General features: G+C 42.2%; 2 protein-coding genes across 4 annotated transcripts in view; both read left to right on the forward strand.

Moving 5' to 3' along the window:
* Window positions 1-4,061, forward strand: part of LOC121720648 (syndecan-2-like) — a 17,077-nt gene extending 13,016 nt beyond the window's left edge. The window contains exons 3-5 of the mRNA XM_042106972.1: window positions 1,492-1,664; window positions 1,938-2,076; window positions 2,293-4,061. Of these exons, the coding sequence (XP_041962906.1) occupies window positions 1,492-1,664; window positions 1,938-2,076; window positions 2,293-2,456 (476 nt within the window). The 3' untranslated portion in view covers window positions 2,457-4,061. The remainder of the gene's footprint in view (window positions 1-1,491; window positions 1,665-1,937; window positions 2,077-2,292) is intronic.
* The window catches only part of LOC121720647 (carboxypeptidase Q-like), a 38,543-nt gene that overhangs the window by 11,038 nt on the left and 9,694 nt on the right, over window positions 1-17,811 (forward strand). The window contains exons 1-4 of one of the 3 annotated variants that reach the window (XM_042106970.1): window positions 4,686-4,764; window positions 5,051-5,489; window positions 6,590-6,797; window positions 7,372-7,579. In XM_042106970.1, the coding sequence (XP_041962904.1) occupies window positions 5,054-5,489; window positions 6,590-6,797; window positions 7,372-7,579 (852 nt within the window). In that variant the 5' untranslated portion in view covers window positions 4,686-4,764; window positions 5,051-5,053. Of the gene's footprint in view, window positions 1-4,685; window positions 4,765-5,050; window positions 5,490-6,589; window positions 6,798-7,371; window positions 7,580-17,811 lie in introns of those variants that run through there. The other 2 variants (XM_042106971.1, XM_042106969.1) reach the window with 2 other exon arrangements.

Genomic DNA, 17,811 nt, shown 5'->3' on the forward strand with positions numbered 1-17,811 from the left:
CGTCTCTGCCACGTGTGAATTCAGCCTCACATGTTGCTGGATACAGTCTGTTTGTTTTTACAGTAAAAGTGCAATGGATCATGAATGAATAAAGTCATTTTACAGTCAGTGGCGCTGAACATATGCCACATGTTATTTCTGGACATGTGAGTATAGCAGAGCTGGAGAGACCTCAGATGTGGCTCTCGCTCACACACCTGGCTCTCAGGGTCCCATAACGAGACGGATGTGTCCAGGACCGCTGCACTCTGAACTGCTTCTGGCATGTTGCTTAAAACCAAACCATGTTGTCTCACTGCAGAGACTTGCTTGTTCATCATGCCAGTCAGAGTTCTGAAGTCCTACACCTGAAGTGTGGGCTGGTGTGCTGTTAGTCAGGTTCACCTAAGGGTTATCATGAGAAAGGAATAAAATGTGCTTTTAAAAAGCTTTGTTTTTCTTATTGGTCTATCAAACTCTAAAGACCTCCCATGCTCTCACCATACAGCGGTGAGGTTATGCTGCTGACTGTGAAAGGAATTTTCTCTGTTATTCGATAAGTTTCCGGCGTTTTGCCTTTGGCCTCTCTAAGTTTACTGCCATTTCTCTCATGGTATCGGATTTGCTTGGAGATTGCTGGTTCTGCTGTGGTCCTTTTGGCTGTGGTTTGAGTTCACTGGCTGGTCCGTCTGCTATTGGCTCTTCTTGTCTTTTATTCCCTGAACTGAAAAAGCCATGGGTTGTGCTTTGACGTATCTTGCTGCACAGTGATACTATTGGCTGTACCCTGTGCTGAGTTTCACTACTCTGCTGTTACAGCTTGGAGGATTTCTTTTATATGCTGTAAGGGTTTTGTCTGTGAAGTAGCTGGCTTTGTTGTCAGGTCACTGGTCTTGTGTTGAGACTGCTGGTCATGCTGTGAGCACACTAGCTGTGCGCTGGGGCTTCTCCCGCTGCTGCCAGACAACAGGGACGACCATGTGAGGAGCAGACAGATGTTTGTCTTGCGGTCGCGTGCGGTCAGCCAAGACCAGTACAGTCGGCCAACAGATGTCTGCTGGAGAGCTCCTCTATTATTTATGGAACTTTATTACATTCCTCACCTCAGTCTGTTACAGTATGCAGGCTGAGCTTGTTGCTATACACACACACACACACATACCTAGGAAGGGTACATATATGCACTGCACACACACACACACACCCTCACACACATACTCAACTGTTAGAGCAAGGGGATGATAATATGATATGATAAGTTTATGGCCAGCTAGCATATATGTTGATGAAAATGTGTCATCTATGCCCTCTAAATGAATACATGTCAAATACACACACAAACACACCATAGACCAATATGGTCAGGCATTGTATACAATGGTGCTGAAATGGTTTTCTAGGTGCAAGTTTAATATGTAGCTGTTCCTGACTATATAACCCTGAATAATTTGGTTAAATAACACCCAATTTTCTTTCATTGTTCAATTCTTGTGTATGTACCTGGTATTTCAGGATACAGTGACGATGAGGACGAGGCGATGACCAGGAGGATTGTGTATGGCACTCCAGAGCCTGAAGCGTCCCCAGACGCCACCTCCCCCAGCACAGACACGGCCACCAGCCAGGAGACTTTTACAGAGACCACAGAGGACGACACCACAGAGGAAACAGGCCTTGGAACGGAGGTGCGTCTCTCACCTTCATCTTGGTTTTGTTGTGTAGCATTAGCGGTTCCTGTCAACGCTTTGCACAGGGGCTTTCCAAGCCTCCAACCTATGCTGCTGCGTATGCTTATAGTTAGCCATTCTATTCACATACAGGACATACAGGAACCGGTAAGCTACGATAAAAAATGGCGTCCTGTATTTCCTGGCATTTTGTTTGGGGGGTTTCCTGTCTCACAGCAATGGCCTGCTTCCTGGGGTTTTGACACCATTTGCCCCCTTTGTTTCGCCCAGGCACCGCTGGAGGCGACGGAGGACTCGCTTCTGGAGGCTGAGCCGAGCGGAAGCCCCGTTGACCGCAGTGTGGAGCGAAACGAGGATTTGCATGATGTCCGCTCAGAAAACCTCTTTCAGAGAACTGAAGTGCTGGCAGGTGTGCATCTTAGAATCTCATATTTTTCAAGTGAATCCCCTCTCAATGTTATTCCCATCATTAATTCAAAAAAGAACAAACATCTTAACTGCGATTGCATGATAAATTTGAAATGACAACATTGTAGGATATACTGTAGCTGTGATTGTATACTGACCTTTATATGATTTCTGTGCTTTTCTTGGCTGACTGCGTATCTATGTGTCTGTGTCTCAGCGGTTATTGCAGGAGGAGTTATCGGCTTCCTATTTGCCCTCTTCCTCATTCTGCTCCTGGTCTACCGCATGAGGAAGAAAGATGAGGGAAGCTATGACCTTGGGGAGCGCAAGCCCCCCATCTCAGCCTACCAGAAGGCCCCTACCAAGGAGTTTTACGCTTAAAGACTTTGGCCTCAGTCCATGAAAACATCACCACAACAAAATGTCTCTAGACTGAGAAACCATTACATGATGCCTTGGCATAAGGAATTTATTAACACAGATTTCTTTCAAGCCAAATAGGGCATAATTTATCAAAAAACTTTTTTTTTTTAAAACAATGTTTGTATTTTTTGCCATTGTTGGAGGAGTAAGTTTAAATGTGACCGTGACATTTCATATGAGTCATGTTTAGTTGTGGACTACTTTTAAAATGTAGAGCTACATATTTGTGTTTATAAGAACAAAAATGGAATTTATGGAATATAATGTGTTGTACTATCATTTCTAATTCATATCTGTCATTGATATTGAATGTTTTATTAACATTTTGAAGACAAAATTGTCAATACTGTTCAAAGAATCTATTACTGGTCTATAGAAACAGGAAATGGCAGGATATGCTTTTCTCCTTTAAGGGTACAACAAGTTTTGTGTGATTTTTTTCAGGCCACTAAAGGCTTGTCCAATTTTCCTTTGCTATATGCAGGCTTATTTACTTTCACACATGCATCATGTGTGCATCATGTAAAAAGTCATCATTAAGATGTTTGTACATGCTGCCTTGCGGTCCTGTACACTTAGCCAATCAACTCCTCCGAAGTGTTCTTCATGGATGGATGAAGTGCACATCAAGCACAGGGTGCTTTTTGCTGATCACAAAAAAATGAGGCACACCGAAGCGTCTAGATGTGCCTGCCAAAGTGCTCAGAGATTGAAGGGTAAACCAAGTGTGGGTAGCGGGGTCAGGCTTTTTGCTGAGAAATTGCAGATGAATTGAAACACAGCTGGTCTTAAATATACTTGAAAATGACCAGGAACATTCCCTTCTCCCAGTATCCCACATCTGCTTCCATACCTTCAACTAGGTGTTTTCAGTTTGTTCTGCAGCTTTTAACGGTTTTCTTCATTCTTTCATTTGAGTTGTTGAGTGTCATTGCTTTGTGGGGTGAACATTTTAAAGACTGCCCTTTAATAAAAAACAAATGTTTTTTTTAATTAAAAGTAAATGTTTCTGTGTAGCACTCAAGGTCTCTGAATAGGCTGACCAAAGACTGTGTCTTAATTATCAAGGCCAATATTGCCTCATGAGAAGTGAAGGACGATTTGGTATTAATTGTACATGTCCAAGGAGATCACGCCTCATGATGCTGGATAAGAGTATACTAATGACTGTATCACTTTGTCACTTGTGGTCTGCATGTAATAGATTGAAATGATTAACTGTAATACCACAAATCTGTTGGAGGTTAAACCCCTCTATGAGATGTCTCCTAGTCAGTATTAGCACACTGAGGTACATGCTTGCCCCTTTTCATTTCTGTATTGGTACAAATTTCATAATAGCAGTCTCGGTGTTGAGATTGGCTGTTTGGTTTAAGATTTTTTTTTTCTTAATCTATCATATTTTTTGACCTGACCAGTTTAGTCTGTATATTTTAATACACAATAATTTATAGATGAGATTAATTTATATACAACATAATCTGTGTTATAATGATAAAAATGTATGTTCTCAGTCCTTAAAGTGCCTACAGTTCTGAAATAAACATGGGAGATGTGTACAAACATGTGTGATGTGGAGTGATGCTGTATGAATACAACACTGTGGGGCGGAGTTCAGGGTGTGAAAAAGGTAACCCCACTAAGCCATTGATCTCTACGAGCTGTGATGAGCGTATGCAAAAGGTCCAGGCCAGCTGCTCCCACATAAAGCACAAGGTAAAAGTATCCACTTCTGTGAAAGGGTATCATCATCATCATCATCATCATCACCACCACCATCACCACCATCAATTGGAATCCAATGATAAAGACGAAACCTCAGATTGTGTATGTTTCATGTCTGTTAACTGAAGAGATCCTGGCCCAGTTCTTATGTGACAAAACTGTTAAATCAGGGCTCCACTCAGTCACTCTTTCACTCACACAATCAGATTGCACATTTTCCATCCCCTTTTAGAGCCAGATATAAAACTGCAGTTTCAACCCAAATGTTGGCCTACAGAACCAACTCAGCCTGAATGTTTACTTACTTACTTGCCTACATAAATCCATGACAGAAATATACGAAAGTGATCACTGTAGTCTACAATATAACTCATATAACTCAAATCTGTAATTATCTCCAGTCCGCGTCGACAATTCAGGCCATCACCTGTGTCAATCGTCCAATTAAGGAGGGAATTATAAATTCGCGTTTCGCTAAAGTCATTTGAAGTATGTACTGGGTGACTTGCCGTATTTTTTGGACGTCTTCAAAACATTGCAGGTCTGAAGCATTGCATCCTGTTTTAAAATATAAACTTCATTTTGTTAATTCTATGCTTCATTTAGTGTACAACATCGACATTGATATATTATACTGAGCTTGATGGTTTACGCCAATTTTGAAAGAACCAGATCACGATTTCCCTGTGTGATTTCCTGGTTGCAGCGTTGCTTGATGAAACTTGTATTATTGATATTGATGCCCAGGCCCATTGTTAACACGCCAGATAAACTGTTTAAATACCCTTAACTGCACCTTAACGCTGTATTATTTTATGTCTCTTTAGAAGATGGGCACAGACGTCAGCCTAAAAATCAAACGTGCGCTGCTCCCTTTGATACTGTTCACCTCCCTGTGTGAATGCAAACCCAGCAGCGATGTTCGTTCACTTGCCGGAGTCGCAAGAGAAATATCTGGATACAGAGATGTAGCCCAGAAAATTATTGATTTGGCCGTCAATGGGAAGGCTCAGAACCGCTCTTATGACCGGCTGTCAGCCTTCACGGACACTGTGGGGAACAGGATGAGTGGATCGCATAACTTGGAACTCGCCATTAAATATATGTACAACGCACTAATTCAGGATGGGTTGGAGAATGTGCATCTAGAACAGGTGAAGATTCCGCACTGGGTCAGGGGCAAGGAGAGCGCAGTGATGGTCCTCCCACGAAATCACACAATGGCTATTCTGGGCCTGGGCAGTAGTGTTGGAACATCCAGCCAAGGTAAGCAGGAACCTGTTAATTTGATCCAGGTTATCACCAAAAGCTATTTTCAGGCCTTGCAAAAACATTTAGCTCTATCAGCAGAAGCCATGCAAATTAACTCTGGCCAGTCTTTCTGTAACTCCTCTTTAACTAGATAGTGCTAGGCTGTATTTGTGTAGGCAACGTTTCTTTATGAGTACCTGAGAGCAGAGCAATATTTCTCATGAATTATTCTAGTATGCCAGAGAAATGTCTCTTCTGTCTTGGCCCAACCATTCAGGTTTATTGAGGGAGGTACATTGACTCATCAATGTCACCTCTCATGATTCATGTAACATGCTTTTCCTTGTGGCATTCATACTGTCCATGAGGGAGACAACAACAGAAAACCCTTTCAACAGGGATTCTTTAATATAAGGGTTCAATGCTAGCCTTGTTGCCCCTACATTGCTAATCCCCAACAGGCATGACTGAATCACATGACCGAAACCTTTAATTGAACATGTTCCAGATTAGTTCAATCAAGTGTGCTTCAGGGAAGCAAGATTTTGAACCACCACATTTACTAAGAAGTTGTTCTGCCGAGAGACAAGTAATATTGAGCTTTTTGTCAGAAAAGTGATTTGGGATTTGGAGGAGGAAAGCCCTGCAGCTGAAGATCAAGCCTATCTTGGTTTGGGCCTGTTTTGCTGCTTGAGGGACTGCTTGGTCAGAGTGTATGCTCTATTGGAACAATCCACTTAAAATTCTATCAAGAAACTTTGTAAAGGTTAATGGAGACCCAGGAAAGGCGTAGGAGCAAATCAACACTGGAGTGGTCATCAGTTTTGGAGTGGTCAAATTATTGCTGGGCAAGATGTGTAGGCTACTGGGGATGATCATTGGGGAATATGACTTTCTGGGTTAAAAGATAGATGCATAATAAACATGAAGGCAATGTGTAGAAGGTGTTTAATTCAAACAAAAAAGTGCACTAGGGATTTATGGGACTTCTGTATGGCTTTCTGCAGCCCTGCTTGCTTCTCTGCATATAACCATCTTTAATAGCAGCCATGGGTGCCTGAATGAATGAACATCAACATAAGTACTGTTCATGCCACTCTGGGTTCATACCACAGGAATCGAGGCCGAGGTTCTGGTGGTGGAGTCTTTTGAGGAACTGCGGAGACGTGCGGGTAATGCCAAAGGCAAGATCGTGGTGTACAATCAGCCATTTGTGAGCTATGGAGAGACTGTGGTGTATCGTGCTAACGGCGCTTCCGAAGCGGCTAAGGTTGGAGCTGTGGCCTCCCTCATCCGCTCCATCACCCCTTTCTCCATCAACAGGTGTGCAGCTACACCTACAGGCTCTCTGTGCTGATTCTTCTCATCTGCCAAATGCATAACTCTAAAATGTAATTTAATTGTATTAGTAGGTCAACACATTTTGATTAAGAAAGGTAGGGTTTTATAGTTGGCTGGTAGTCTGGTATTCCTGTGACTCAGAAAAGGATAGTGTGGTAATGAATACTAAAGTGTTAGGCTTGAAAGTTGTGCTTAAACATAATCTGTACTCGCAAGGTTTGAAGACAGATTCTCTGCCCTTTTACCAGCCCATGGCTAAAGGGCTATCGATGATTATTTGTTAAAGCAATATGCTTCAAATGTCATCCCTGTCACTGGCTATCTATTGTCACATGTCTAGATCATTGTCAATGCAGTGACGGCATTTACATCAGCCGAGGGAGACTATCCTAGGCTCTATCCACAGTTTTTAAGCATCATCGTCACAGTAGTATTTAATGTGTTGAAGTGCTTAGGAGAAATTCCTGACTTTACTGACTAAATGCAGCGAAGCGTAATGTAATGCTCAGTGTTGGTTTGAGTTTGTAGAGGATTTATGTATCTTTTTCCTCCTTAGTCCACACACTGGTTGGCAGTGGTACCAGCCTGGCGTGGTACAGATCCCCACGGCCTGCATCACTATTGAGGATGCTGAGATGATGGCCAGGATGGCTCGGCGTGGGCAGAAAGTTGTGGTGCGTCTCCACATGGATGCCCAGACGCTCCCTGACGCCGACTCCTTCAATACGGTGGCAGAGTTGGTGGGCAGTGAGCACCCAGAGCAGGTAGGACAACACCAATGATTAGGTCACTCTCATTAGGTCACAAAGATTTTTTTTTTTTTAAGCTTTATTTTTTTAACTGTAGTCCAGTAATGTAATCAAGTGTTCTGGCTTTTTGCCCTCATATTTGAATGTTTGTGTGTTCTCGGCAAACGTGTGTGGGTGCGCCGGTGTTGCATGGTGGGTCGTTGAATCTGACGCATGCCTGGCCAAGACTAATATGGCGTGTGGCTGCAGACAGACCATGTCAGACTCTCAGCAGCAGCATCCACATCAGCCCAGCCGAGCATCAGCAGGTGACCGGTGTCACATGCGCTTGGCATGTGTGCTGTTTCTCCTCCTCATGATGTCGGCCCTGACACCCCAGGGAACCAATTATGAGGAGCGTATGCTAGTTGCCTGTCAATCAGTGGAAGGTTCCTGGGGTCTGGCTGTCAAATGTATCCATAGGCATACATGAGCTCTAACCATGGAGTGACTTGTTGGAGCCTTTTCAAAGGCTCTGAGAAACCATTTTGCTTTTCATATGATCAGTCTATTTGAGGGGGGGGTTGGCATTGATTGGCACTAGGTTTGAGAGCTTGGATATGGATCAGCAAGTTTATATTTTTAACACTGCTAATCAATCAGTTGAAGTGTTAGTTTGTGTGTGTGTGTGTCCGTGTCCCTGCTCGCTTGTCCTCCCCAGCTGGAGATGTCGGAGGGCTCGTGGTGCCTTTGGGGGGGAAAAAGGAAGTGTCTGACATTTCGAGTGAACTGTTTTTCCTATATTTTGTCAAAAGCGCTGATTGTGTTAAATAATTGGAGAAGTTGGAGGACGCATACATAAATGGGCCTGCACAGTCTGTTTTCACTTCATTTTTCCCTGTATTTGATGGGTTATATAATACCACATGGGTTCAGTGGAAAGACTGGAAATTTGAATTCCATGTGTAACAGCATGTGAGTTATGGTGTTATGGAGCATGTGAGTTATGGTGAGGGACTCTTTCTGATACCTCTCTTAGGCATATAATGTAATGAGCATTTTCATATAGGCATGCCCCCATAGGGAGAGATTCTCCACAGTCTTTAATAGGGCTGCACAAATAATCAATTTTTGAATAAGTACAGTTAAGAACAAAATTATTCATACCCCTGGCAAATATTGATTTAAAGTTGATTTTCTCTTGACTGATATGTTTGGTCTGACTGAAAATGACACTGCCACATGCCTAAATGTTGTAAGACAATGTGGTAGAAAGATGGAATCAAAAAAATAATCGTTTTTATCTTTTTCTGAACATTTTTATGAAGAATGGCATGTCATTATTCATACCCTTTTAAAATAATCAATGGAAACCTCTTTATTAGTCATCAAAGCTCTCAATGGTTCTTATAATGCCTCTCCATGTCTCCACAATGATTGTAGACCGCACCTTTTTAGCAGCAATCTGGGTTTTGAGGCAGGAACGATTATTTGCCATCACTTTGGCCTCATGCTCACTTTAATGGATTAAGGTCTGGACTATGGCTGGGCCACTCTAAAATGTTGATATTGTTCTTTGTTATTTTTCTTGCCTTGTTTGGCTGTATGTTTTGAATCATTGTGTGGTTTAATGGTCAAATGCCGCCTATTGGGGCAGGTCTCTCGGCACACTGCCTGATCTTTTCCTCCAAAAATCTTAATGTAGCCCCTTGTTTTAGTGTTACCGTTTACTTTGGTAAGTTTAGCAGGTCCCATTTTCTGAAAAACACCCAAAACTAATAAATTTCTATAGCTATTCTCCACTTTGGGGATGGTGTTTTGGTGGTTGAAATTTTCACCCCATCCCCAAATGGATCACTTGGTCATCATGGATGCTTATCATGGATCACTCTTCTCCAAACATGCACAACTCAGCTTCGTCTACAATCATTGTGGAGACATGGCGAGGCTTGGTAGGTATTTATAAGAACCATTTTGAGAGCTTTGATGACAAATAAAGATGTTTCCATTGATTATTTTAAAAGGGTATGAATCATTTTGGACATGCCATGTTTCATAAAAATGTTAAAAGATAAAAACGCTTATTTTTTTGATTCCATCTTTCTACCACATTGTCTTACAACCTTTAGGCATGTGGCAGTGTCATTTTCAGTCAGAACAAACATATCAGTCAAGAGAAAATCAACTTTAAATCAATATTTGCCAGGGGTATGAATAATTTTGTTCTTAACTGTATATTAGCTCATCGCAAAGGCTGCAATTAATGGTGCAGCTCATAACTCTGTCCCAATGGTTAATCTGGTCACATCTGTGATTCTAGTCATCCTCCTTGTAATAGACAGTTGAGATCACCTAACAGGAGGGCTGGGCACCTCCTGCACCAGGCATGCTCACCAATCAGAGTTGGTCCATCTTAAAGCAGAATTTGTAATATTAAACTGAAGCGTCCCTCAGGTATTCTAAAGGTACTGTATTTACAACCTCCTCATTACACACCTCTAAAAGAACTGATTTCTGCCGAAGATGCATCTTCCACTACATTTAGCATTTCCTCTCAAATGCACTCTAGCACTCTGGTATAAGAGTTCTTTCATGGCATTAAGCAAACTGGCTGATTTCATGTTGTGGATCAAGAGTTTATATGTGTGGGGTCACAGGCCCACAATCCCTGATGCATCTGCTTAGAAAGAGGACCGACCGACGCACCATGGGGTGAGGGCAAGTTTAATGAAGGGAAAGGGCCCTGGGGCAGCATGTGTGGCAAACCTGCTGATGGGGAGTGAGTGAGAAGGAGCGACATGGGGAGTGAGGGGAGGAAAAGAGGAGAGTCTGCTGATACAGAGGAGGTGAAGAGGGGAGTCTGCTGATAAGGAGGAGGTGCAGAGGGGAGTCTGCTGATAAGGAGGAGGTGCAGACCGTGTGGTGAGGAATTGGCAGTTCAGAACAAGGTGATGTCAGAGGCGGGCTAATCTCTGTAGCAACAGTACATGTTGAGCCACTTCAAACAAGTTATCAAATGTGGGAAAGATTGATTTGATTTGTTTTAGCTCAGAGTGTATCGTTAACTCATTGAATGCCGCGCTGTTTTCGGAAGCTTTGGCCCAGAGTGCCAGCAATTCTGATCATTGTTGACTTTTTGTAGCGCCACAGCGTATTCTATGTTATAGCTATGGACACATACTATGGCTTGTTTGAAAGGTGAGACTTTAAAGGATAATTCCGGTGTGATTTTGACCTAAAGTGTCTTGAAACATGATGCAGAGTGTGAACGTATGTGTCATAGCTCACCTCAGCTTGTCCCCTGCACTCAGAAATCTGGCGCTAGTTAGCTAATGCTACCAACAGTGTTTCGTTGTGGTGCCTCGGGCATCGGCCTAGCCATGCAAATAAATCACTGTTTTACACCATTTATGAGGCTCAAAGTAGCTCCATACTTCATTGGTAGACTTCCGAGGGCCTTGACATTTAAAACGAGACATGGAGAACTTTTGAAAAAGCACTGGTAGTTTATTTACAAGACTATTTATACATAGTCTGGCGGGGCCATCCTATATCATTGAGATGTATAGTCTGGCATGAACCATTCACCTCGCTTAATCCAAGGGGCGGGCAGAGAATTGTCTTTCAAACTGCCTAGGCATGCAATAGGCCAGCGCTACGACCATATCCGTATCCGGTCGGCAAAACGGCAAATACATCCTTCTTCGAAAGTAATGACTTAAGTGCATTGTGTTGCTCAACTTTCAAAGAAAAGCACAAGTCCAACTCCTCCAAAGCTGACGCCAACGCCGATTCAAACAACCGCTCTTCGTTCGCCATAGCCACCTTCCTTGTTCACAGTCGCAGGACTGTCGTTATCCTGTTAAGCCCGCCTTAAGACTCTCTAACAAAATAGAGCGCTGTGATTGGAGAACATCCACGGTGCTAAGCCAATAGAAATCCCTATGGTTCGATACTAGACGTACAGGCTGAGCAAATTAATTTGCCGCCGCTAGGGTGCGTCTAGATTTCTAGGCTAATTTATACAGACAGTACCTTAAGGAATTTTACCGTTCAACGCCATCTTGAATTTAGTCATGATAAGTCGAGCGACGAGTACGATGCGACGAGTATAAGGGGTCAGATTCCAAAAATAATTCAGTGGAAATGCATGGATTCAGTTGCTTCCAGTAGCAGCAACTGGAATCCATGCATTTCCACGGAATTATTTTTGGCTAACTAGCGCCAGTGTTTCAACACACTTTAGGTCAATATCGGAATTCTCCTTTAAGCTCTCAGTGGGTACAAACTGTTTTATTTCTACATGCCTCTGTTCCTAAGAAATCCCAAGCTAAACAGTGGCTAGTTTTCATCAAAATCGCTGTTTTATTTCTAGAAATGGAGATGTAGTTTTTGATGAAATATGAAGTGTTGCCTGTAAAGTTTCCGGGAAGTGACCTAGCGAGACCTGCCGATACTGCCACCTGGTGATAAACCCACGAAAATGGCCCGGTTTTGACCTGACGTGCTTGTGTCACTGATTCAACCCAAAGCGGCAACCATCAAAAGCAGAGTTTAAAGAGTTTAAGATTAAATGTCCAGATTGTGCATTTTCATGAGTTTTCGATCGTCATATATTTCATTTCCATTCATCAGAGTTCCCAAAATCACATATAAGGTGTGTTAGAGTGTCCTAGTTTCGTAATAAAAAAAAAAAAGCTAAAAACGTAATATTACGTTTTTGGCACAACACATTTGGCACTCAATGAGCGAATGTCACCATTATCCTTGATCCTGATCATGGTACATTGTGTGCATTCCCAAAGACTGACCTGATGACTGTCATGAGATTTAGAAGAATCCTCTGGTCATGACATATTAAAGGACAAGACCATGCTGTCATGTCCTTGGAGTTGGTTCCTCTTTAGTAAGTTACTACTGTTAGTAAGGCAGCTTGTCTTTGACCTCTGACAGATTGCATGGCTGCAAATGGCCTGATTAATTTGTATCATGGAGACATGTGATATCTTTATAAAATGCTGAACTGAAGTGTGCGCTGTTTATCGTCTCCCTAACTGCGTAATGTCACAGCACAGCGTTGTACTCCGCTGCTTCAGATTATATTGTCCTTCTCCAAATCTGTTTTCAGTCACTACGTCACTGGTCATGGAGGCGCCCAGCCTGTCCAGTGCTATCTGTCTCCACAGTACAGTCTGTGCCATACAGCACGCACCCATCTGTGCTGGACAAGACCCACCCCTTAGATGATATTAACAGAGTGTGCGTGCATGTGCATGTGCAATTCGTCTACATCCGATGAAAAGGGTCATGCTGCTCCCGCAGAAGCAGTGTTGCATAGTGCGATATCAGCCAGGCTCACATCGCCAATGTCAAACTCCATTCTCTATTCAAAGTCAAAAGGGGTTTGACGCCGTTTGTAAAAGAATGTAAAATGACTACATGGTGTTACTTTACTACACTGTAAATTGAAAAATGACCTGTGCATCATTAGGTTTGCACTGCAGCACTGTTATTACTGACTACTTTAGTCAACATGTTATGTCAGCTGTGTTCTAAAATGTTAATTCTGGTGAATCTTTACCAGAAACACCTGCCCTATTACAGTTTTTCACAATTGCTAAAATATTCAACTCCATTCTCTGAACCAAATTCTCATTTGCCTGAGCACAATTTGCAGATCTCAGACTCTTTGCAAAACTCAAAACACATTCTCATGCAATAAAACACATTTTGCATTGTGATGCACTTGTGATGCAAAATGGTAACTACAAGTAACTACAAATGATGTGACACAACCAATATAAGTTAGTTCAGAGTGTAAACAGGTTGCTGAACAGTGCAGGTTCATATCAACAATGGATAGAAACTATCAGTGAGGCATTCAGAGTACATTATAGGCTGTAGACTGCAGTCTACTTCTTATTTATAGTACTGAGGCCATCCTTAAAAATATTTTCGTTTGCCGTAACCCGACCGACCCTGTCAATTTAGAACCGACCCAAATATTTATTTTTTTCCCCTTTTAGTCCGACCGACTTGCCGGTTGTAAACTTGCGTTAATACCGACCGATTGTTTTTTTTTTTTTACTCTAAACAACCAATACAAATGCAATAAAATAATAGTTCTTTTAGTAGGCCCAAGTATTGTGAATATAAATTACCTACATGCAAACGTGGCTCTACACCATTGGTTTTACGCATGTCACTTCGTTTCATTCACACAAACTGATAACGCTGTTACGAAGTTCTGGAAGAACTGTGGCCAGATATTTTCTCATCCCTTCTCCCCCTAGTCTAGCGGTGACCGTGTCGGAGTATTGAAATTGGTTGTGGTCTATTCAGCATTTCTCAAAATATGGGTCCGCAACATGGAGACTGCTGGTCCGCGGAGTCGTGGAGTGAAATTAGGCCCGGTGCTTCATCTGATAATTTGCTGCGCAGTTGATCAAGAAACCGCGGATCGACGAAAAAAGAAAACAAACGTTTCTGCTATCGATGTCATTAAACATGGAGCCCTACAAATTAAGTGGTGGTATGAGCATTCATTCAATGACACTAATCGATAACGTTGGTATCAAAGCTCCGCTTCAACCTGTTGGAAGGCTATTTATTTATTTATTTAACGAAACTTAATAGAACGACGTTGTTTTTTGGAACTTCCTTAGGAACAGAGCAGAGACTGTATAATACACTGTATAGCATTGAGTATTGTATAGTCAAATTTCAATATAACGTGGCCAAGAGCTATTGTAGCCTTCTTTCTGGTTACATGTAGATAAGCCCTATGACCCAAAAGTCTGCCATGACCGGGCCTCAGGTCAAAGAAGTTTGAGAAAGGCTGGTGGTCTATATAACCTGCATCAGAATGAGGTTTGCAATGGTGCGCCTGAAGGCACGGGTTGAAGACCCAGTCAGTTACGTCACGATATGCACATTTGTGTAAATTCATTCCTAGGTAATCACCATGACCAAAATTGAACTTTTTTTTTTACTTTGAATCTTGAAAAAAAAAAATATTGACCTACCTACCGACCCATTTTAAAAAAATTTTGGCTGTTACTGCAAACAAAAATATTTTTAAGGATGGCCTGAAATGCCGGTCTTTTCCTTTATACAGTTTTTCACAATTTGCTAAAACACTTTTTGAAACATCCCACCCTTTTCTCAAACAGTAAACACAACCCCCCCATTCTCAATACTTTATTTTTTACTGGTTTTGCAGTAAATGTTGGATCCACTGAGTTATGAACCTCTTTGTTTTGTTTTTAAATGCAAAATACATTTAGTATATTATAAACAATGACTATTTCTCCTGGTTATATGAGCTGCCCAGAACACTGTTTTTTGATGTAGTGTTTAATGACTACTCTGTAGTTTCATTTTGACTGCTTTGTGAGATGATGAAGACTGTTTTAGTTTTGAGCCCTGTTACAACTGTTTTTGAGGTGATTAGTCTTGCAGAGGTTGTCAGAGGTTCTGTGAATGTAGTTTGAGATTTGGGGTTTGTTTTAGCAATTGTGAAACTGTAAACATAGGCTTGAGTTGCCAGAATTTCCCTGAATTTCCATCCCTACCAAAGCCCATTGTTGGTAGACTGACACATCCACTCTGCTCTGCAAATCTTCCCTATGGTCTCATTCACAATGATTCAATTCTGATGAAAAGTCAGCAGTCTACCCGTTACACAAATGGAAGGCAGTCATTTGGAATTACTGCTGCCAGTTATGAAATGGAGTGTGAATCAACCTGCTCTTGTGAGACTTGTGAGACTGAGGTGAGAACATGCTGCTCCCATTTGCTGCTGGACTTAGTTCTGGGACCTCATCATTCCACTCTGTACACACAGATGTTGGACAAACCCCTTGCTTCAGATTATGATCATCTCGCTAGCCCTGCAAGTAGCCCTGCTAGTTTATTCTTGCGCTCATGTATTATTGAACATGGCCATCACTGTCCACTCAACACCGAATGCATCACTACTGTATCAGCTGGGGCACATGCTGCAATTGAACCTGCTCTGGTACGTTCAGACCCTCCGATGGCGTGTCATACTAGCAATCTTGGTCTGTTGAGTGAGTCAGAGTTAAATTGCTGTTCTCCATCTCTGAGCATCTCTCGTTGCCTCCGCCTCCACACACTGTGCTTTCTGCAAACCTGATTCCCTCTCAGTCTAATTACAGGTGGACTGCACTGTCATCTTCACTACCTACGCCACAGTCCTCACATTGCAGCTGGCTGTGATCTGACAAATGTTCACCAGAACTGATCCAGAGACAGCTCCACGGTGGGAGTTGGCTGTCTCCTGGTTTCAGATGCTCAATTTTTGACTCACTGACATCTAGTCTGCAACAACATGGAAGTGAAACCTGGCTAAAAAAAACAAAACCACAGGTTTCGGAGAGGAGTGTGGCTCGAGATTTTCCAACAACGTGTTTTACATTGTGGACACTACCATTTGTACATTTAACTGGGCCAAGTAATAAATGAGTGATGGGCTTGCAGACACCTATGGGAGTAGTATATATTGCTGCACTAACATGTCCTTGTTGTACTGTACCTTGATTGTTCCCTTTTTCATAAATCACTTTGGATAGAAGTGTCCGTTCAAGAACTAAATGGAAATGTAATGTAAACATCAGTTCCTGTTCACATTCACAGGTGATGGTGGAGATGGCATTGAAGCTATTGGTCCCTGTCAATGTTGTGGGGCATTTGCTGGAACTGAGATGCTGTACAGAGTAGGATGAAAAGGCACCGTGTATCTCCAGTTGTTTAATTATGAAAATGAATTTGCCATGCATTTCCCGCTGAGTGTCTATCGTGGAGCATGTTTGATAAGATAAGGCTTTTCAGCTATCTTTCCAAGCCTTGAGGTGAAACCTGCATTGATTTCTTTCTCTGCTGGTTAATAATGTAAACACCCTAAAGCTTTGTTTGTTGTGTGGTGTGTTTTTTTTTTTTTTTTTTTTTTTTTTTTTTTTTTTTTTTTTTAAAGCAGTGTTGAAACCAACAGCAGAAAGGAATATTTCATTCGGCAACCTAATCCTAATTTTGGCACCATGTCCACAGGCTATTGCTTGAAAACAGTCCTTAAACAGTTCAGCTGCTGTTTGCCTGGTTAAGCACTTGAAAGCGTTGTGGCTTTCCTTCAGTGCTGTGGTCTTGTGGGGATCTGGCCTGTCATAAGCATTAATTTGTGTGGGGAGTGGGGATGGTCTTGGCTTCATAAATAATGCATGGCACGCTGATACAGGCTGAGAATAGAAGAGCCACCAGGGACAAAGCAGGTAGTTTCTAGAAGAATCCTGAAGTGTTGTATCCTTGAAAAGCTTTTACGGCTGGATCTGGTGACTTGCCTCAGATGTGTTGTGATTTTTAAATGAAATTTCATCACAATCATGCCTCCTACTTTTGACTTTTGCGAGGAGTCCTTTGCATATAAATGTCACTGATTTGTCAACATATTCTGCTTTTTGTTTTTAATGTAATATTGTAAAGAATATACTAAAGAGCTTTAATCACTTCACAAAACACAAGCTATACCTAAGTTCTAAAAAAGCTCATGAATTCAATCAAATTAAAATTAATGCTGCCTCATCTTATTCCTGAATGTGAATAATCACAAAGGAATCTCAATATTCACCATGGTCCTCATGAGTAATGTCATTGTGTAGGCTATTGTGTAGTGAATAGGTTTACATTTATTTATTGGACATATCTTCATCATAATCTGACTCTTTTTCACTGTATCGTGACTTGGAGTGGGATGCACTGATCTGTCCATTTCTTTTCAGCATTGTGTTTATACACAACCTCAGTTCAGTGTTTAAGTTGTGTGCCACAGCAGCTGACTGACTGTGTCTCTTGGATCAGTAGACTGAGGGCTCCTGGTTGTGCTGCAGTTTATTTGTCTGCATGCTTATTTTTTCGATCATCCTCTCCAGTTGGGATGGTCATCCAGTACACCCTCACCATCATCCCCTATTCCTCTTCTGGGCTTGCAGTGGCTGTGTGGGTTCCATGGGCTTTTCTGCTTGTTTATATGCCTAGATGGCTCAAAAGTGGTGGTCAGTGTGCGGTGGACCGGGGGTGCCTGTTTGTTGCTCCTGGCCAATGATGTATACATGAGCCCCAGCGGAAGAGTCTGAGTTTATACTTCTTCTCCCACACTCATCAGTCACAACGTGGCAGCCGGCTGAGCTCCGGCCGCGACCGGTCTGTTCTCCCGCTGAGCGGTGGACAAGTACGGACGCGTGTTAATGCCGAAC

The sequence above is a fragment of the Alosa sapidissima genome, chromosome 10 (genome assembly GCF_018492685.1).
Source record: "Alosa sapidissima isolate fAloSap1 chromosome 10, fAloSap1.pri, whole genome shotgun sequence".
Taxonomy (NCBI): domain Eukaryota; kingdom Metazoa; phylum Chordata; class Actinopteri; order Clupeiformes; family Clupeidae; genus Alosa; species Alosa sapidissima.